The 21,828-nt window shown below is 48.4% G+C and overlaps 1 protein-coding gene across 5 annotated transcripts in view; it reads right to left on the bottom strand.

Annotated features, from left to right (window-relative positions):
* tenm2 (teneurin transmembrane protein 2) overlaps positions 1 to 21,828 on the bottom strand; it is a 1,259,968-nt gene that overhangs the window by 316,196 nt on the left and 921,944 nt on the right. For all 5 annotated transcript variants that reach the window (XM_033029203.1, XM_033029204.1, XM_033029205.1 and 2 more), the window contains one exon: positions 21,189 to 21,401. In XM_033029203.1, coding sequence (XP_032885094.1) covers positions 21,189 to 21,401 — 213 coding nt within the window. The remainder of the gene's footprint in view (positions 1 to 21,188; positions 21,402 to 21,828) is intronic.

The following is a 21,828-nucleotide window of genomic DNA, read 5'->3' as shown; positions in this document are numbered from 1 at the left end:
CCATCCATTGCCGCCTTGCCCAGCGAATACTGCTCAATAAAGAAAGCCATCACAACCAAATGTAGCACTAAAAGCTGATGATGTGAGAAAAACTGATCCACAGAAAGTCCACAGCAAAACACCCTTCCCCTGCGGAGATGATCACAAGTGTTAATTGGTGATGCTCTTTCCAAAGATATTCCGCCCTCATCATCCGTTGATTAATAAAGCATTGCAAACCAATATTTGAAAATTGATGCTACATCTTTAAACCTTCCACATCGGACTAAGAATAAAAGCAGCTGATGCTAATTGGAGCCGACAGCATCATCTTCAGACACATATTCTCTCAGCCAGTCCTGGGATTTCTCCCATGAGTTCTTGTTGCTTATTTCAATTCTTTTTTCCAATTTGCCCACCAGTTACATTCCAAATACACTCAAACTGCGTCAATATGGATGGTCGAAACACACTGGTTTTATGTTTGTACATTGCCCAGGTGTGGACAGGGGGGGAACGCACTGCACCGGACCCTAGGCTGACCCACTCTTCCTTCATGTGAAGGTCACCTTGATGTCCTGCATCTGGGATTAGGATTTGCAGACATGTGACTTTCGCTGCGACATGTTCACAGGTAGTGTTGCTGCCTTTCCAGCACCAGACAGATGTATTCAGGAGAGGGTTAGATCTAGCTCTTAGGGCTAACATAGAAACATAGAAAATAGGTGCAGGAGTAGGCCATTCGGCCCTTCGAGCCTGCACCGCCATTCAATGTGATCATGGCTGATCATCCAACTCAGTATCCTGTACCTGCCTTCTCTCCATACCCCCTGATCCCTTTAGCCACAAGGGCCACATCTAAATCCCTCTTAAATATAGCCAATGAACTGGCCTCAACTACCTTCTGTGGCAGAGAGTTCCACAGATTCACCACTTTTTGAGTGAATTTTTTTTTCTCATCTCGGTCCCAAAAGATTTCCCCCTTTTCCTTAAACTGTGACCCCTTGTTCTGGACTTCCCCAACATCGGGAACAATCTTCCTGCATCTAGCCTGTCTAACCCCTGAAGAATTTTGTACGTCTCTATAAGATCCCCCTCAATCTTCTAAATTCTAGCGAGTACAAGCCGAGTCTATCCAGTCTTTCTTCATATGAAAGTCCTGACATCCCAGGAATCAGTCTGGTGAACCTTCTCTGTACTCCCTCTATGGCAAGAATGGCTTTCCTCAGATTTGGAGACCAAAACTGTACGCAATACTCCAGGTGTGGTCTCACCAAGACCCTGTACAACTGCAGTAGAACCTCCCTGCTCCTATACTCAAATCCTTTTGCCATGAATGCTAACATACCATTCGCTTTCTTCACTGCAGAATCAAGGGATGTGGGGAGGAGGCAGGAACAGGGTACTGAAGACACAACATGCTGGAGTAACTCAGCGGGTCAGGCAGCATCTCTAGAGAGAAGGAATGGGTGATGTTTTTGGGTCGAGACCATTTTTCAGTCTGATGAAAAGAAATGTCATCCTTCCGTTTCTCCCCGTTGGATTGCAACCTTGTCGTGGTCGGGGAGCTTGTGTGTCTCAGTGACCCCTAGAGCTACACCAGCGGGAGATTCGTCTCCTGTTAGGGTCTCCCATGCTGGACAGGTGGAAGGGTAGAGGCGAGACGCAGAGCGATCCACTGGTCAATAGACAATAGGTGCAGGAGTAGGCCATTCGGCCCTTCGAGCCAGCACCGCCATTCAATGTGATCATGGCTGATCATCCCCAATCAGTACCCCGTTCCTGCCTTCTCCCCATATCCCCTGACTCCGCTATCTTTAAGAGCCCTATCTAGCTCTCTCTTGAAAGCATCCAGAGAACCGGCCTCCACCGAGGCAGAGAATTCCACAGACTCACCACTCTCTGTGAGAAAAAGTGTTTCCTCGTCTCCGTTATCAATGGCTTACCCCTTATTCTTAAACTGTGTGGCCCCTGGTTCTGGACTCCCCCAACATCGGGAACATGGTTCCTGCCTCTAGCGCGTCCAAACCCTTAACAATCTTATATGTTTCAATGAGATCCCTTCTCATCCTTCTAAACTCCAGAGTGTACAAGCCCAGCCGCTCCATTCTATCAGCAATGGTCCTCCAGGTTGGGGGTTGAGCACGGGGCTAACAACCCTGTCTCGTAAAACACATATGTTACGGAAACAGCAACTGAAGGAATACACACTACTGAGTGGAAGACCTTCATGCCAGGACGCATAATAGGCAGTACGTAAGTAAGTAATCCTTCCGTTTATAGGCACATCTGACAATTAAACACTCTTTCGTCTACACCTCAACAAGATCATCCCTCAGCCTCCTGCACTTGAAGGAATACAGTCCCCACCTGCCCAACCTCTCCCTGTAGCTCATCTCCTCAGTACCAGGCAACTTGATGTCTCAGAGCATCTGCTGCTGCGGAACTCGTGAGTATGGTTCATAAAATTACAAATGGCCACTTTGATTAACATGTGTGAGGCTTGTGAAGTCATAGCTCATCAAGAGTTAAAAAAATGACACAAAGTGCTGGAGTAATCCAGCGGGTCACGCAACATCTCTGGAGCAGAAGAAGGGCCTCTACCCGAAATGTCACCTGTTCCTTTTCTCCAAAGCTGCTGCCTGGCCCGTTGAGTTACTCCAGCTTTTTGTGTCTATCTTCGCTTCCTTCCTACAGATCTGTGGGGGACATGGATAACTCTGAAGTAGGGTGTGAACCTGAAACGTCACCTATCCATGTTCTCCACAGATGCTGCCTGACCCGCTGAGTTGCTCCAGCACTCTGTGAAACGTCACCTATCCATGTTCTCCACAGATGCTGCCTGACCCGCTGAGTTACTCCAGCACTCTGTGAAACGTCACCTATCCATGTTCTCCACAGATGCTGCCTGACCCACTGAGTTATGGTGCAGCAGCATCTATGGAGCTAAGGAAATAGGCAACGTTTCGGGCCGAAACCCTTCTGGAAATAGGCAACGTTTCGGGCCGAAACCCTTACGGGTTTCGGCCCGAAACGTTGCCTATTTCCTTAGCTCCATAGATGCTGCTGCACCCGCTGAGTTTCTCCAGCACTCTGTGAAACGTGACCTATCCATGTTCTCCACAGATGCTGCCTGACCCGCTGAGTTACTCCAGCACTCTGTGTTCTTTTCTGTATTAACCGACATCTGCAATTCCTTGTGTAGGAAGGAACTGCAGATGCTGGTTTACGCCAAATATGGATACAAAATGCTGGAGTAACTCAGCGGGTCAGGCAGCAACTGTGGAGAACATGGATAGGTCATAGGAAGGAATGGGTGACGTTTCGGGTCGAGACTCTTCTCCAGACTGAGAATCGGGGGAATGGGAAAGGAGAGATAAGGAAGGGTCAGATGTGAAAACAAGATATCAAAAGGGATGAAGTTCAGGGGCAACGTAGAATAGATCGTTGTTAGTCAGGAGAAGGTGGCAACAAAGCAAACAGAGATAAAAACATAGAAACATAGACAATAGGTGCAGGAGGAGGCCATTCGGCCCTTCGAACCAGCACCGCCATTCATTGCGATCATGGCTGATCGTCCCCAATCAATAACCCGTGCCTGCCTTCTCCCCATGTCCCTTGATTCCACTAGCCCCTAGAGCTCTATCTAACTCTCTCTTAAATCCATCCAGTGACTTGGCCTCCACTGCCCTCTGTGGCAGGGAATTCCACAAATTCACAACTCTCTGGGTGAAAACCTTTTTTTTCTCACCTCAGTCTTAAATGACCTCCCGTTCATTCTAAGACTGAATATGAAGACTGAAGACTAAGATAAAATGAAATCTGGGACAATCAGTCTGGTTGGAGAACTGGGAAGGGGTAGGGAATGGAGAGAGAGGGAAAGCAAGTGCTACTTGAAGTTAGAGAAGTCAATGTTCATACCGCTGGGGTGTAAGCTGCCCAAGCGAAATATGAGGTGCTGTTCCTCCAATTTGCGCTGGGCCTCACTCTGACAGTGGAGGAGGCCCAGGACAGAAAGGTCAGTGCGGGAATGGGAGGGGGAGTTGAAGTGCTGAGCCACCGGGAGATCAGGTAGGTTTAGGCGGGACTGGGCGGAGGTGTTCAGCGAAACGATCGCCGAGCCTGTGCTTGGTCTCGCCGATGTAGAGAAGTTGACACCTGGAACAGCGGATACAGTAGATGAGGTTGGAGGAGGTGCAAGTGAACCTCTGCCTCACCTGGAAAGACTGTCGGGGTCCTTGGACAGTGTCGAGGGGGGAGGTACAGGGACAGGTGTTGCATCTCCTGCGGTCGCAGGGGAAGGTACCTGGGGAGGGGGAGGTTTGGGTGGGAAGGGACGAGTTGGCCACGGAGTTGCGGAGGGAACGGTCTCTGCAGAAGGCGGAAATGGGTGGAGATGGGAAGATGTGGCTAGTGGTGGGATCCCGTTGGAGGTGGCGAAAATGTGGGAGGATTATGTGTTGTATGCGATGGCTGATGAGGTGGAAGGTGAGGACAAGGGGGACTCTGTACCTGTTACGACTGGGGGGGGAGCAAGAGCGGAGCTGCGGGTTACCGAGGAGACATGAGTGAGAGCCTCGTCTACGTTGGTAGAGGGGTACCCCCCCGTTACCTGAAGAACGAGGACTTCACGGATATCCCGCGATGGAACACCTCATCCTGGGGGCAGATGCGGCGTAGACGGAGGAATTGTGAGTAGGGGATGGAGTCTTTGCAGGAAGCAGGGTGGGAAGAAGTGTAGTCGAGATACTGGGTTAGCCGATGTCTGACTGCAATTCATTGTTCGTACACATAAAGAATTTGAGAGATGGGGAAACACCCTTCACAAATCATGAATATGTTAAACATCTTATACAAATTTTAATATTCCAAGTTCGAAACCCGACTGAATATCAAATGAGTGATGGATTCAGTACAATATTATGATCTCCTATTGCATTGTTGACAATACGTTAACTTACAGATGAAAGCTCAGGCTCGATATTTGCGCAGTTGATTTTAAAATATGAAAGTAACCCTTTTAAACACGAAGGAGATGTGAAATGTCTGGTAGATTCGCAGGAGAAAGTCATGAGCTTCATGCAGGACAATCCACATGCTGCTATAATGTGTACGAAGGAACAGCAAGGGGCGGGAGATTGCAACCTTCACGGGGTCCGCCCTGTTTCGACGAATGCAATCAACCCGGCGTGCACAATCATAATAAGATCAAATAGAACAAGTTGTCCGATAATCTTGCACGCCATACGCAAGAAGGAGAGGAAGGGACAGCTGAGCAGATGCTGGTTTAAGCCAAAGATAGATACAAAAAGCTGGAGTAACTCAGCGGGACGGGCAGCATCTCTGGAGAGAAGGGATAATAATAATAATAATAATGGATGGGATTTATATAGCGCCTTTCTAATACTCAAGGCGCTTTACATCGCATTATTCATTCACTCCTCAGTCACACTCGGTGGTGGTAAGCTACTTCTGTAGCCACAGCTGCCCTGGGGCAGACTAACGGAAGCGTGGCTGCCAATCTGCGCCTACGGCCCCTCCGACCACCACCAATCACTCACACACATTCACACACATTCACACACGGGCAAAGGTGGGTGAAGTGTCTTGCCCAAGGACACAACGACAGTATGCACTCCAAGCGGGATTCGAACCGGCTACCTTCAGGTTGCCAGCCGAACACTTAGCCCATTGTGCCATCTGTCGTCCCTAAAGGGATGTAAGGGTTAACGCGGTAGCAGTCATTTTATTCTAGCTATAGCCGCCATTTTAAGTCAAATGTATTAATATGCTAGAGAAACACTGATAAGAATTGTTTCTCTGAGTTTGGACATTCCGATGTCCTGTAATGCCTGAAGAAGGGTTTCGGCCCGAAACGTTGCCTTTATCCTTCGCTCCATAGATGCTGCTGCACCCTCTGAGTTTCTCCAGCTTTTTTGTCTACCTTCCTGTAATGCCTTCTTATCATACAATAGTGCCTTCTTGTTTCCGCAGCTGCTTAACTCCCTAATAACTCCATTCTACTCCCTAACGAGGAACAGCTCGGTTTAAGGTGAGGGGGGGGGGAAGATTTAATAGGAATCTGAGGGGTAACTTTTTCCACACAGAGGGTGGTGGGTGTATGGAACGAGCTGCCAGAGGAGGTAGTTGAGGCAGGGACTATCCCAACGTTTAAGAAACAGTTAGACAGGTACATGGATACGACAGATTTGGGGGGATATGGGCCAAGCGCAGGCAGGTGGGACTAGTGTAGATGGGACATGTTGGCCGGTGTGGGCAAGTTGGGTCTAAGGGCCAGTTTCTACAGTGCATGAGTTTGACACTACAGATGCTGACTGACCCACTGTGATACTCCAGCAGTTTCAGTTTAGTTTATTCTCACGTGTACCGAGGTGCAGCGAAATGCTTTTGTTGCGTGCTAACCAGTCAGCAGAAAGACAATATATGATTACAATCGAGCCGTTTACAGAGTACAGATACATGATAAGGGAATAGTGTGTAGTGCAAGGTAAAGCCAGCAAAGTCCGATCATTGATAGTCCGAGGGTCACCAATGAGGTAGATAGTAGTTCAGGACCGCTCTCTGGTTGTGGTAGGATGATTCAGTTGCCTGATAACAGCTGGGAAGAAACTGGTCCTGAATCTGGAGGTGTGCGTTTTCACACTTCTATACTTTGTTTTCTGCACCTCAATGTTGACCCGTTTGAATTATACGCACACAAGACGATACTGAGGCATAGAAATATTGATAGATATATCTTACACATTGTCAAAACTGTCTTCTGCTCACTGATCCTGAAAGCTGAGTGAATTTGCATTGCATTTAATAACATCTACACTGAACTATCTGTAGGAATCCAAATGTGGTGGCAAATCAGCTTCAGGCACAGAGTGAAAAGGAACGAACAGAGGCTTGTATTTATAATGTCTCATGAGCTCAAGGTAACATCATGGAAGAGAGAGCGAGAGGGAGGGAGGGAGGGAGAGGGAGGGAGGGAGGGAGGGAGAGGGAGGGGAGGGAGAGGGAAGAGAGAGAGAGAGTGAGAGGGAGAGAGAGACAGAGAGACGGAAAGGGAGAGTGAGACAGACAGGGAGAGGGAGAGAGACAGAGAATGGGAGAGAGCGAGACAGACAGAGAGAAAGAGGGAGAGAGAGAGCGAGACAGACAGAGAGAGAGACAGAGAGAGACAGAGACAGAGACATAGACACAGAGACAGACAGAGACAGAGACCCAGAGCATGGAAACAGGCCATTCAGCCCACTGAGTCGGGATGGAGAATCAGGACAGTACCCTAGCTTATGGAAGGACCGTTCCGATGGGAAGAACAGAGGCAGCATGGAGAGGATTGGATCAGGGTGCATCACAGCATGGTTTGGGTAAAACTCCATCCAGGACCACAAGAAATTGCAGCGAATTGTGGACGCAGCCCAGACCGTCACATAAACCAACCTCCCTTCCACTGACTCCATCTACACCTCACGCTGCCACGGCACGGCCAGCAGCATCATCAAGGACCAGTCTCACCCCCGGCCACTCCCTCTTCTCCCCTCTCACTCATTGGGGAAATGGTACAGAAGTGTGAAAACTCACACCTCCAGATTCAGAGGACAGTTTCTTCCCAGCTGTTATCAGGCAACTGAACCATCCTACCACAACCAGAGAGCGGTCCTGAACTACTATCTACCTAATTGGTGACCCTCGGGCAATCCTTGAACGGGCTTTACCTTGCACTAAACGTTATTCCCTTATCATGTATCTGTACACTGTAAACGGCTCGATTGTAATCATGTATTGTCTTTCCGCTGACTGGTTAGCGCGCAACAAAAGCTCTTCACTGTACCTCGGTACACGGGACAATAAACTACACTGAAACTGAACTGTTCCAGAGTCTGGTGGTGCTTCTACAAGATGGAATCAACATTCCAGCTTTGATTATGACAGGGAGATAATTCTTATGTGATAATCAATGAAAAGCATAGACAGGAACAGGAAAAATCTCAAATGATATTATTTCTTTGTCCAAACCCTGAATTATATTGTGTTTGAGAAGGAACTGCAGATGCTGGAAAATCGAAGGTACACAAAAAAGCTGGAGAAACTCAGCGGGTGCAGCAGCATCTTTGGAGCGAAGGAAATAGGCAACGTTTCGGGCCGAAACCCTTCCGGGTTTCGGTCCGAAACGTTGCCTATTTCCTTCTGAGTTTCGGCCCGAAACGTTGCCTATTTCCTTCGCTCCATAGATGCTGCTGCACCCGCTGAGTTTCTCCAGCTTTTTTGTGTACCCTGAATTATATTGTTTCTCACTGATGATGTACCATTTCTTCTACTATCAAACCTTTGTATGAGCTAAACAACAGACAATAGGCAACAGGTGCAAGAAGGAGTAGGCCATTCGGCCCTTCGAGCCAGCAGCCGCTCGTACTGGGTCTTTCAAGATCATGCAATCTCATAAGGTTAAAATAAAATCTAAATCCCCTCCTGCATTAAGTCAAACTGCCAGGCACCAGACTCTTTCTCTTACAGCTACTGAATTTTAAAACCAATAATCTCAGGCGTAAACTACCTGGTAGTTAAGGCATAATTATATAGAATTAGAAATGTTTCCATTTGTATTTTAGTAAGCATTATGTTAACAACAGGGGCATCTAACAGCGCTCGCGGTGCAGGAGACCCGGGTTCGATCCTGACTACGGGTGCTGTCTGTACGGAGTTTGCACCTTCTCCCCGTGACCTGCGTGGGTTTTTTTGCCGAGATCTTTAATTTAAGAATAGGGGGTAAGCCATTTAGAACGGAGACCAGGAAAATAAATTTCTCACAGAGAGTGGTGAGTCTGTGGAATTCTCTGCCTCAGGGGGCGGTGGAGGCAGGTTCTCTGGATACTTTGAAGAGAGAGCTATAGAAACATAGAAAAATAGGTGCAGGAGTAGGCCATTCGGCCCTTCGAGCCTGCACCGCCATTCAATATGATCATGGCTGATCATCCAACTCAGTATCCTGTACCTGCCTTCTCTCCATACCCCCTGATCCCTTTAGCCACATCTAACTCCTTCTTAAATATAGCGGCTCTTAAGGATAGCGGAGTCAGGGGAGAAGGCAGGAATGGGATACTGATTGGGGATGATCAGCCATGATCACATTGAATGGCGGTGCTGGCTCGAAGGGCCGAATGCCCTACTCCTGTACCTATTGTCTATTGTCTATTATCGGTTTCCTCCCGCACTTCAAAGACGTGCAGGTTTGTAGGTTCATTGGTTTGGTGTGAATGTAAATTGCCCCTAGTGTGTGTAGGATAGTGTTAGTGTTAGTCATAGTCATAGCAGACTTTGTGTACTAGTCATGTCTCTACTATTTATTTCATTCCCCTTACATGTTTTTCCTCTACATGCTCAATTTTTGTAAGGTGTCCTTGAGACTCTTGAAAGGCGCCCATAAATAAAATTTATTATTATTATTATTATTATTAGTGAGCGGGGATCCCTGCTAGTCAACGCGGACTCGGTGGGCCGAAGGGCCTGTTTCCTGCGCTGTATCTCTAAACTAAAAAACGCAACTAAACAGGAATAAAGGACTGGGGAGAAATGAGAAAATGATAATTGAGTTGAATACAGCCGCGAGCGGAAGGAAAGAGATTAGGCTCGTGGACAGAAAAGAGATAGATATAATGGAGAAAGTGTAATATTAAATGGCAAAAAAAAAATTCCAACGCTCAAATGCGGAGGCATTCGGGAAGGGATTTAAAACTCTGAAATTCAAACGACAATGAACAAGAAAAAGTTAATAAAATTAATATTACTTGGAGGTTTTCAGTCAGTAATTTGGTCATTCTAAATGGCCTGTCCCACTTACGTGATTTTTTTCGGCGACTGCCGGCACCCGTCAAAGTCGCGGCAGGTGGCCGAAAATGTTCAACGCGTTGAAAATCCAGAAAAAGGCACGACTCTTTGGGCGACTGGCTACTCACGACCGTACAGGTGACATGTCGCGGGGTTACATGGATTCATGAAAGTACTGGCGCAGGTAGATGTGCTTGCCTTCGTCGGTCAAAGCATTGAGTAGGTGAGTTGGGATATCATATTACCACAGTGGAAGTAATTCGTAAAGGTACATGGCACGGTGGCGCAGCGGTAGAGTTGCTGCCTCACAGCGCCAGAGACCCGGGTTCCATCCCGACTATGGCTGCTGTCTGTGTGGAGTTTGTACGTTCTCCTATGTTCTCCGATGCGTCGGATAATCTTAGTGTGCGGGGATCGCTGGTCGGCGCGGACTCAGTGGACGAAGGGCCTTTTTCCACGCTGTATCTCTAAACTAAACTCTCATCTATATTTGGAGTCCTGCACACCTTTCCACTCACCAGCTCTTCAAGGGCAATTAGTTAATGGGCAGGACATTTTTGCTCTTCCTAGTGATGTCCATGTTTCATTAGAGAAGCAGAAACAGAAATCGTTGAGGCATAGCTCATTATTTTCCTTGTCCGCGTGGACACGAGCGGTCTGCTCCAGGATCTGTGGTGAATCATTCATCGAATGCAAATGGCCAAGGTTAGTCCGTGTGAGCTGTGGGAGTCAATTATCCTGCAAACATTGCCTGCGTGTATTGCGTGATAGAGAATTACACAGGACGAAGAGATCTTCCAGCGCAGTCAATGGAAAGAACAAATGGTGCGCGGGTGATGGAGAGATTTTTTACTAAATCTGGTTTAGAAACGCCAAGACTCTTCCAAGGAGAAATCATTGAGAGCACATGATCACTGTGCTATAAGATTGTTAAGGGTTTGGACACGCTAGAGGCAGGAAACATGTTCCCCATGTTGGGGGAGTCCAGAACCAGGGGCCACAGTTTAAGAATAAGGAGTAAGCCATTTAGAACGTAGACGAGGAAACACTTTTTCTCACAGAGAGTTGTGAGTCTGCGGAATTCTCTGCCTCAGAGGGCGGTGGAGGCCGGTTCTCTGGATGCTTTCAAGAGAGAGCTAGATAGGGCTCTTAAAAATAGCGGAGTCAGGGGATACGGGGAGAAGGCAGGAACGGGGTACTGATTGTGGATGATCAGCCAAGATCACATTGAATGGCGGTGCTGGCTCGAAGGGCCAAATGGCCTACTCCTGCACCTATTGTCTATTGTCTATTGTGATGGGCGGCAAAGGTGGCGCAGCGGTAGAGTTGCTGCCTCACAGCGCCAGAGACCCGGGTTCCATCCTGTCCGAGGGCGCTGTCGGTACGGAGAAAAAAAACCCCACGCGGTCACGGGGAGAAGGTACAAACGGGCAGCAGCCCGAGGTCAGGATCGTAACCCGGGTCTCCGGCGCTGCGAGGCAGAAACTGTACTGCTGCGGAGCCCGAATTAAGTTGAGCTGACAACGCTACGAGACCCAGCTAGTGTTCACTGTTACGTTGCTTTGTGAAGGACTGCGTGATGGAGAATACTGTGATGTATTTCCGCACAACCGCACAGAGTGGGAGCAGAGGGGAATCACTGGTATTTGACTGGTTGCGAGAGAAGGAGATAACAATAACATATGTTGTCTGCCCAACATATCAACCCAGCGCATTGATGAACGCAAAACACACAAAGAATAAATGAAAAGATTCAACGCAGAATCAAAGCTTAACAAAATGTCAGGGCTTCACAAGGTGGGCCGAGACATGCGTGCTGTTTACCGATACTGGATACCAGAGACCCTGGTTCGATCCTGACCACGGGTGCTGTCCGTACGGAGTTTGTACGTTCTCCCTGGGTTTTCTCCGGGGGCTCCGGTTTCCTCCCACACTCCAAAGACGTACAGGTTCGTGGGTGGACAAAAATGCTGGAGAAACTCAGCGGGTGAGGCAGCATCTATGGAGCGAAGGAAATAGGCGACGTTTCGGGTCGAGACCCTTCTTCAGATTGATGTGAGGGTGGGGGTGGGCGGGAAGAAGAAAGGAAGAGGCGTAGACAGTGGGCTGAGGGAGAGCTGGGAAGGGGAGGAGTAAGCAGGGAATTCCTGAAATTGTTGAAGTCAATGTTCATACCGCTGGGGTGTAAACTGCCCAAGCGGAATATGAGGTGCTGTTCCTCCAATTTACGGTGGTCCTCACTCTGGCCATGGAGGAGGCCCAGGACAGAAAGGTCGGATTGGGAATGGGAGGGGGAGTTGAAGTGCTGAGCCACCAGGAGATCAGGTTGGTTATTGCGAACCGAGCGGAGGTGTTGGGCGAAGCTACACATTTGTGGGCTTGGGTAAAATTGTAAATTATCCCTAATGTGTGTCGGCTAGTTTTTATGTGCGGGGATCGCTGGTCGGCACGGACTCGGTGGGCCGAAGGGCCTGTTTCTGTGCTGTATCTCTACACTAAACTAAACTGCATTAGGCTTTAGACTAGACTTTAGACATACAGCGCGGAGACAGGCAGTTCAGCCCACTGAGGCCTCACCGACCAGCGATCACCCCACACACAAGTCTACACACACTTGGGGTCAATTTTACAACATACCAAAGCCAATTAACCTGCGTACCTGCGCGTCTTTGGAGTGTGGGAGGAAACCGGAGCACCCGGAGAAAACCCACGCGGTCACAGGGAGAACGTGCAAACTCCGTAAAGACAGCACCCGTGGGCAGGATCGAACCTGGGTCTCTGGCGCTGTGAGGCAGCAACTCTACCTCCCATTGTACCATAACCCTGTGAACCTTTCATACCCATGAACCTGTCTGAATTAAATTCTGTTCATTTAAACAATCTGAACCTGCCTCAGAATGTTTCTTAAACGTTACAATAGTACTGGCATGTTGGCCTTAAAAAAAAGAGGAATCGAATATAGGAGCAAGGAGGTCCTTCTGCAGTTGTACAGAGCCCTAGTGGGACCACACCTGGAGTATTGTGTGCAGTTTTGGTCCCCTCATTTGAGGAAAGACATTCTTGCTATTGAGGGAGTGCAGTGTAGGTTTACCAGGTTAATTCCCGGGATGGCGAGACTGTCATATGCTGAGAGAATGGAGCAGCTGGGCTTGTACACTCTGGAGTTTAGAAGGATGAGAGGGCATCTCATTGAAACATATAAGATTGTTAAGGGCTTCGACACGCTAGAGGCAGGAAACATGTTCCCGATGTTGGGGGAGTACAGAACCAGGGGCCACAGTTTAAGAATAAGGAGTAACCCATTTAGAACGGAGACGAGGAAACACTTTTTCTCACAGAGAGTGGTGAGTCTGTGGAATTCTCTGCCTCAGAGGGCGGTGGAGGCCGTTTCTCTGGATGCTTTCAAGAGAGAGCTAGATAGGGCTCTTGAAGATAGTGGAGTCAGGGGATATGGGGAGAAGGCAGGAACGGGGTACTGATTGGGGATGATCAGCCATGATCACATTGAATGACGGTGCTGGCTCGAAGGGCCGAATGGCCTACTCCTGCACCTATTGTCTATTGACTATTAACAAGTTGTCCTTCAACTTTAGGCTGTGCACGCCATACGCAAGAAGAAGAATATTCGGTACAATTCAATAAGGTCCCCCCCGTCATCCTTCAAAACTCCAGCGAGTGCAGGCCCAGTGCCGCCAAACGCTCATCATCCTGTTCTTTGAGCTGTGTTCAGACAACAACATGTTATGTGTGACCTGTGCAGACTCCATGTGACGCTACAGTGGGGGTAAATCTGAATTGAAAGCAGAATCGCAGGAAGAACACAGCAGGCTCGGCAGACACTGCGGGCAGAGAGCGAGTTGTGTATGCTGTTTCTCCACCAACGAGTGCCAAGTGACACGCTGTGTACTTCCAGCTTTTTCCTCTTTAAAATCAGCGATGCGCTTATGCATAATGCAGAACTGTTGAAATAATCGAATACGCGGAACCACCATTTGAGGTGGTGGGGAACTGGCATATCTAAGGCGCTTGAACGGGGACATAGAAACATAGAAAATAGGTGCAGGAGTAGGCCATTCGGTCCTTCGAGCCTGCACCGCCATTCAATATGATCATGGCTGATCATCCAACTCAGTATCCTGTACCTGCCATCTCTCCATACCCCCTGATCCCTTTAGCCACAAGGGCCACATCTAGCTCCCTCTTAAATATAGCCAATGAACTGTGGCCTCAACTACCTTCTGTGGCAGAGAGTTCCACAGATTCACCACTTGCCTGGGACATGGGTAGGATAGGTTGAGGAGGGGGTATGGGCCAAATGCAAACTTACGGGACTAGCTTAGATCGAGCATCTCTCACCCTGGCCACAAACTCTTTGAATCACTTCCCTCTGGAAGGCGACTCCGGATTGTCAAAGCTGCCGCAGCCAGACATAAAAACAGCTTTTATCCATGAGTAGTAGCTCTACTCAATAACCAAAAATCTGTAGCCTCCCTTTGCTCTGGTATTTTATTTAATTCACATGTTTAATCGATAATGTTTTATTATTAATGTTTAATGTTTTATGTGTCATTCCTAACTGTCACCGTATGTCATTGTTGTCACTTGCGGGTGGAGCACCAAGGCACATTCCTTGTATGTGCCAATAAACTTATTCCTTCATTCATTCATCTTGGTCAGCGTGGACAAGTTGGGCAGAAGGGCCTGTTTCCGTGCTGAATGACCATGCCTATTTAGAGTCATAGAGTGATACAGTCTGGAAACAGGCCCTTCGGCCCAACTCGCCCACACCGGCCAACAATGTCCCAGCTACACTAGTCCTACTTGCCTGCGCTTGGCCCATATCCCTCCACACCTGTCCTATCCATGTACCTGTCCAACTGTTTCTTAAACGATGGAATAGTTCCAGCCCCAACTACCTCCTCTGACAGCTCGTTCCACACACCCAGCACCCTCTGTGTGAAAATGCTACCCCTTGGATTCCTATTAAATATTTTCTCCTTCACCACGAACCTGTGTCCTCTGGTCCTCAATTCCCCCCTCTCCTGGCGAGAGACTCTGTGCATCTACCCTATCTATTCCTCTCATGATTTTGTACACCTCTATAAGATAGAAACATAGAAACATAGAAATTAGGTACAGGAGTAGGCCATTCGGCCCTTCGAGCCTGCACCGCCATTCAATATGATCATGGCTGATCATCCAACTCAGTATCCCGTACCTGCCTTCTCTCCATACCCTCTGATCCCCTTAGCCACAAGGGCCACATCTAACTCCCTCTTAAATATAGCCAATGAACTGGCCTCGACTACCTTCTGTGGCAGAGAATTCCAGAGATTCACCACTCTCTGTGTGAAAAAAAGTTCTTCTCATCTCGGTTTTAAAGGATTTCCCCCTTATCCTTAAGCTGTGACCCCTTTTCCTGGACTTCCCCAACATCGGGAGCAAGCTTCCTGCATCTAGCCTGTCCAACCCCTTAAGAATTTTATAAGTTTCTATAAGATCCCCTCTCAATCTCCTAAATTCTAGAGAGTATAAACCAAGTCTATCCAGTCTTTCTTCATAAGACAGTCCTGACATCCCAGGAATCAGTCTGGTGAACCTTCTCTGCACTCCCTCTATGGCAATAATGTCCTTCCTCAGATTTGGAGACCAAAAAGATCTCCCTTCCCTCATCCTCCTGCACTCCATGGAATAGAGACCCAGCCTGCTCAACCTCTCCCTTTGGCTCAAATCCTCTAGTCCTGTCAACATCCTTGTAAATCTTTTCTGACGCTTAGATAGATACATGGATAGGAAATGGGCCAAGTGCAGGCTAATGGGACTACCTTAGATGGGGGCAGTATGGATGAGTTGGGCCAAAGGGCCATCGTACGAACAGATTTCCATGTTGTATGACTATGACTATTTAAATGATGCTTGAGCAGGTCGTGTAGGAAGGAACTGCAGATGCCGAAGATAGACACAGAATGCTGGAGTAACTCTGCGGGTCAGGCAGCATCTCTGGTGAAAAGGAACAGGGTGACATTTCAGGTCAGAACCCTTCTTCTGACTGATAGAGGGAGGAGACGGGAGGGGGGGGGGGGGGGTGAGTGGTGGGGGGGTGGAGGAGTAAGAAACTTTGCCGAGAAAAGTGCAGAACAAATCAGGGAAGGCAACACATGACCTCAGGAAGGGTGGAGACCATCAGGGTCCATTGTGGGCAGGGGAAGGTGTGATTGCGAGAGGGATACTAGGATGCAAATAGTGGAGCTTGTAAGGAGGAGGGAGGGACTTGGGAGGAGGGGAGGTGGGAGGAGGGAGGGAAGGGGTGGGGGAGGGGGGTGGGGGAGTGGGGGGGAGGAAGGGGAGAGGAGATAATGCAGGAGTTACTTGCAAAAATAGAGATATCAACGTTCATACAGCTGGGGTGTGAGCTGTTCAAGCGAAGTAGATGGATGGGACAGGTTTAGAGGGATATGGGACAGGTGGGATCAAATGAAACTAGTTTAGATGGGGCATCTTGGTTAGCATGGACAATTTGGGCAGAAGGGCCTACTTTTGTGCTGTACGACTCTATGACACATCCAGCAAGCCCCTGGATTTGAAGCCAGCCTCCAGGTATTTGAGATAGTCACAACATCGATTCCAGCATGAAGGATTTGCCTATACAAAAATTAATTTAATTCATTTTCATGCAGTATTTTATTTAAAAAATACAGGGTCAGCAATAACTGGTTAAAGGCGGGATCCTCCAGGGACGCAGTTGGGTCATTTCTCCTTTCTTTGAGGTTTTTTGTTTACTACGTTCCTGGCTGTTGCAGTGGAATGTAACTGTGAGTGCAAATAAGTCTACAGCGGTAGAGTTGCTGCCTTACAGCGCTTGCTGCGCCAGAGACCCAGGTTCGATTCCCGACTACGGGCGCTGTCTGTACGGGGTTTGTACGTTCTCCCCGTGACCCGCGTGGTTTTTCTCCGAGATCTTCGGTTTTCTTCCACACTCCAAAGACGTACAGGGTTGTAGGTTAATTGGCTTGGTATGAATGTAAAAACTGTCCCTAGTGGGTTGTGTGTGTAGGATTCTGTTAGTGTGCGGGGATCGTCGGTCGGCACGGACCCTGTGGGCCGAAGGGCCTGTTTCTGCTCTGTATCTCTAAGCTAAACTAAAGAAGAATTTTTAGGAAGAACCAAGACACAAAGTGCTGGAGTAACTCAGCGGGTCAGGCAGCATCTGTGGAGAACATGGATAGGTGACGTTTCACAGAGTGCTGGAGTAACTCAGCGGGTCAGGCAGCATCTGTGGAGAACATGGATAGGTGACGTTTCACAGAGTGCTGGAGTAACTCAGCGGGTCAGGCAGCATCTGTGGAGAACATGGATAGGTGACGTTTCACAGAGTGTCGGAGTAACTCAGCGGGTCAGGCAGCATCTGTGGAGAACATGGATAGGTGACGTTTCACAGAGTGCTGGAGTAACTCAGCGGGTCAGGCAGCATCTCTGGAGAACATGGATCGGTGACGTTACGGCTCTGGACCCTAATTCAGTTTGTAGTGCCAGTTTCCTGCACTGATTGTTGAACTTCTGAATGTCAGGGGTTACGGGGAGAAGGCAGGAGAATGGGGTGGAGATGGAAAGATAGATCAGCCATGAATGAATGGCGGAGTAGACTAGATGGGCCGAATGGCCTAATTCTGCTCCTCGAACTTTTGAACATGTTTCATTCTCCTTTCAATGTCTATTGGAACCAATTCTTGCACTAAACGTTATTCCCTTTATCCTGTGTCTGTACACTGTGGACGGCTCGATTGTAATCATGTACAGTCTTTCTGCTGAATGGTTAGCACGCAACAGAGGCTTTTCACTGTACCTCACTACGCGTGAAAACCTGAGCGCCCTGGAGAGGAAGAGACTACAAAAAGTAGTAAACACTGCCCAGTCCATCATCGGCTCTGACCTCCCTTCCATCGAGGGGATCTATCACAGTCGCTGCCTCAAAAAGGCTGGCAGTATCATCAAAGACCCACACCATCCTGGCCACACACTCATCTCCCCACTACCTTCAGGTAGAAGGTACAGGAGCCTGAAGACTGCAACGACCAGGTTCAGGAATAGCTACTTCCCCACAGCCATCAGGCTATTAAACCTGGCTCGGACAAAACTCTGATTATTAATAACAAATTATCTGTTTATTTGCACTTTATCAGTTTATTTATTCATGTGTGTATATATTTATATTATGGTATATGGACACATTTATCTGTTTTGTAGTAAATGCCTACTATGTTCTGTGTGCTGAAGCAAAGCAAGAATTTCATTGTCCTATACAGGGACACATGACAATAAACTCACTTGAACTTGAACCTTGAATCAATCAACCCGGCGTGCACAAACAAACAGACCAAATAGAACAAGTTGACCTACAACTTTAGGCTGTGCACGCCGTCCACAAGGAGAAGTCCTTTCCACTCGTCACTTTAATCTCATGTTTCATGTCCAGGGCTCTCGCTTAACTTTTTTTCCCTGTTGCCAGCCGGGCAACCTTGGCAGCTTTTTAAGTTGCCAAATGACAGTTTAGGTGGTCATTTAAGACGGCTTGCATGACGCGTGCGATAATGTGCTCGGACGAAGTGCTTGGTTACCAGTCGGAATTATACTCAATGAAGCATTCGCATATTATTTCTGCTTCAAATAAAGTCACAAACTAAACATATTCACCAATCAAGACATGATATATACCACAATGACATGCAGCAAAATTATAAGGCAGTATCTCAACTCTTTTTACACATTGCAATTAATGCAATTTCTATTAGTTCTTTCCACTTCCAAACAAAAATGTGGTTGGATTATTCAGCGTATGATCAACCTGTGTCAATAAATCCTGGACCATGGTAACAAATATGCGTACGTATAGTTGTGAATGTTGCTCATTAAATAACTACAGTACTGATACTCCATATTAAGACATTGATTTGCCGTTAAAATGAAATCTGTAATAACGTGTCAACGGTAGCAGTGACAATCGAACACTGCAGTTTTAATGTTTCATGTGTTCACAATTTAATTAATCCATCTTTATGGATTAAAACAAATAATAACATTGGGAATTAAAACACATTTGATTGCATTCCGTTATCAAACATAGTCAATGTTCACTCTGAAGACATTTCCAGGACAATAGGGTCAGGGAGGGGGGGGGGGGTGTGAATGAGTGCGGGGTGGATAGATGGCGGGGGTGGGGTTAGAAGGCAGTCGGTGCAGAATGGATGGATTGAGGCAGGTGAATTAGTACGTGTTGGTTGGAGTAGATAAAATTGTGAGGGTAGAGCATCGGGGGATGTCAGTGGTGTTGAATGGGGGGATGAGTACGGGATGGATGGGGGTAGACAAAAGTGCTGGAGAAACTCAGCGGGTGAGGCAGCATCTATGGAGCGAAAGAAATAGGCAACGTTTCGGGTCGAGACCCTTCTTCAGACTGTTCCCTCCATTCTTCTTGAATGGGAGGATCAGTACAGGATGGATGGGGGGGGGATCTGCGCAGGATGAATGGGGGGGGGTGTCAGTACAGTATGGATCGGAAAGTGTGCAGGATGAATGGGGGATCACTATAGGATGAACGAGGGGAAGGTGCAAGGTAAATAGAGGGTGGGTCAGTACGGGATGAATGCGTGGATTAGTACAGGATGGATGGGGGATTAGTACAGGATGGATGGGGGATCAGTACAGGATGGATGGGGGAGGCGGGTGAGTGCTCCTCGGACAACATCGCCCGCTGCCTTGGCCGTTGGGATTTCCTCGCCACCGCCTGCCTCCTCCGCCAGCCAACAGCAAGGTGCGGGGCCGAGCGGTGCAGCTCAAAGACCCTCTAGCTATAGTATCTTTGGTGCAGCTGCTTCAGAAGGGTCGGAGCGAATGACGGGCCCCGCACAGCGGCAGCAGCGGCCGCGACAGCGGCTCCATCGCCTCCTCCTCCCTGATAGCGGCCGCTGCGTGCAAATGCGCTAATGGCGCTTTCAATACAAACCCTCCCGCACGCTGAGGCCTCCCCCTCCCTCCCTCCTCCCGGCCTCGGCGTGCGGGAGGGTTTGTATTGAAAGCGCCATTAGCGCATTAGCACGCGGCGTCCGCTATCAGGACGGGCGAGAGGAGGAGGATATGGAGCCGCTGTGCGGGGCCCGTCATTCGCTGCGACCCTTCCTCACCCCGCACCTAGTATCTTTCCCACACAATACAGCCGTCACCGCCGACACAAAACGTCGTGTTCCTTTTCTCCTGAGATGCTGCCTGACCCGTGGAGTTACTCCAGTTTTTTGTGTCTATCTTCGGTACAAACCAGTATCTGGTTGCCAAGCCGGGCAAAATGACTCGGTGTTTAGGTTGCCCGGTGGCGCTTTGAGTGGTCAATGGCACCCGGGCAACCACTAATTTTGAGCCCTGATGTATCTTGTCTTTTATGACTTGGCAGACCAATTTCCCTCCTGGGATAAATAAAGTTCTATCGTATCGTCTCGTATTTTCCGCTAGCTTTGAATAGTTTCAAATCATTTGTCAAAGGTGCTCCTGCTGCCTTGATCGATGTCCCTTCCATAAATGAATTTTCACAATGGAGTAATGGGTGCTTGATTTGAAGTAACATTGTATTTCTTTCCAAGCTGCACTCTGAATTAGTTTAGTTTTAGTTTTAGAGATACAGCGCGGAAACGGGCCCTTCGGCCCGCCGAGTCCGCACCGGCCAGCGATCCACGCACACTTACACTATCCTCCACACACACTGGGGACAATTTACATTCATACCAAGCCAATTAACCCGCAAACCAGTACGTCTTTGGAGTGTGGGAGGCAAGCGAAGATCTCGGAGAAAACCCACGCTGGTCACGGGGAGAACGGACAAACTCCGTACGGACAAGCACCCGTAGTCGGGATCGAACCCGGGTCTCTGGCGCTGTGAGGCGGCAGCTCTCCCGCTGCGCCACCGTGCCGCCACAATCATGGCAGCGAAGGAAACGGATTCCACAAAGGAAATAGCTTCAACGACAAAAGGGAGTCTTGGAAAATGTCATCAATGGACGAGAAAATTCAACAGTGCTAAATATAGAACGAGCATGAGAAAGACCATGTATTCCTAATCGGAATACTGATTTCCAATATCGTGTCCAGCTACAACTGTTGACCACTGAATCCTCCGATAAGTTATTGATTCAATTAACAGGCGGAAATTTCAATAATGCTTTGGCTTTGACTTGCTTATTAACGATGAACAAGGCCCGGCATCGGACAAAACAGCAAACAAAGGCAACACAAAGTTTTCGCGAAGGGGAACAGTTGCCGCCATAACTTCGGGCAACAGAGCAAGCTTGCGGTGAGCATTAAGAGAGGCAGGTACAAGAATAAGTTCTTACCATTGCTGGAAGGCTGCAGAGCACCTGACCCCGCTCGCAATAGGTATGAGTTAATGGCGAACTCCTCATTGACATTGGATTCAAGAGCTGGATGTGAGATGCTGCTGTCAAGTAACGGCATTTGGTAGTCTTTCACACTGGACGATGAGAGATGGGCGCTGGTCTGCTGGGCGAATGGGTGGCTGGGCGAGGATGAGTGTGTGGTGGGACGACCTGGTGAAGAGAGGGTCAGTTGTTGAATGGCGCTCATAGACACACAGTGTACAGCATCCCACTCAGAGTGCATCAAAAAACATTGCCCATGAAGAATAGCCCCCATTCACAGTGACAGAGTCACACAGGGATTGACTGTTATCTTTTCATAACTTCATAAATTCATAGAAACATAGAAAATAGGTGCAGGAGGAGGCCATTCGGCCCTTCGAGCCAGCACCGCCATTCATAGATACACAGATACATAGAAAATAGGTGCAGGAGGAGGCCATTCGGCCCATCGAGCCAGCACCGCCATTCAATATGATCATGGCTGATCATCCAACTCAGTATCCCGTACCTGCCTTCTCTCCATACCCCCTGATCCCTTTAGCCACAAGAGCCACATTCATTGTGATCATGGCTGATCGTCCCTTATCAATAACCC

Source organism: Amblyraja radiata, chromosome 11, assembly GCF_010909765.2.
Source record: "Amblyraja radiata isolate CabotCenter1 chromosome 11, sAmbRad1.1.pri, whole genome shotgun sequence".
Taxonomy (NCBI): Eukaryota; Metazoa; Chordata; class Chondrichthyes; order Rajiformes; family Rajidae; genus Amblyraja; species Amblyraja radiata.
This window is presented reverse-complemented; position numbering and strand designations above follow the sequence as displayed.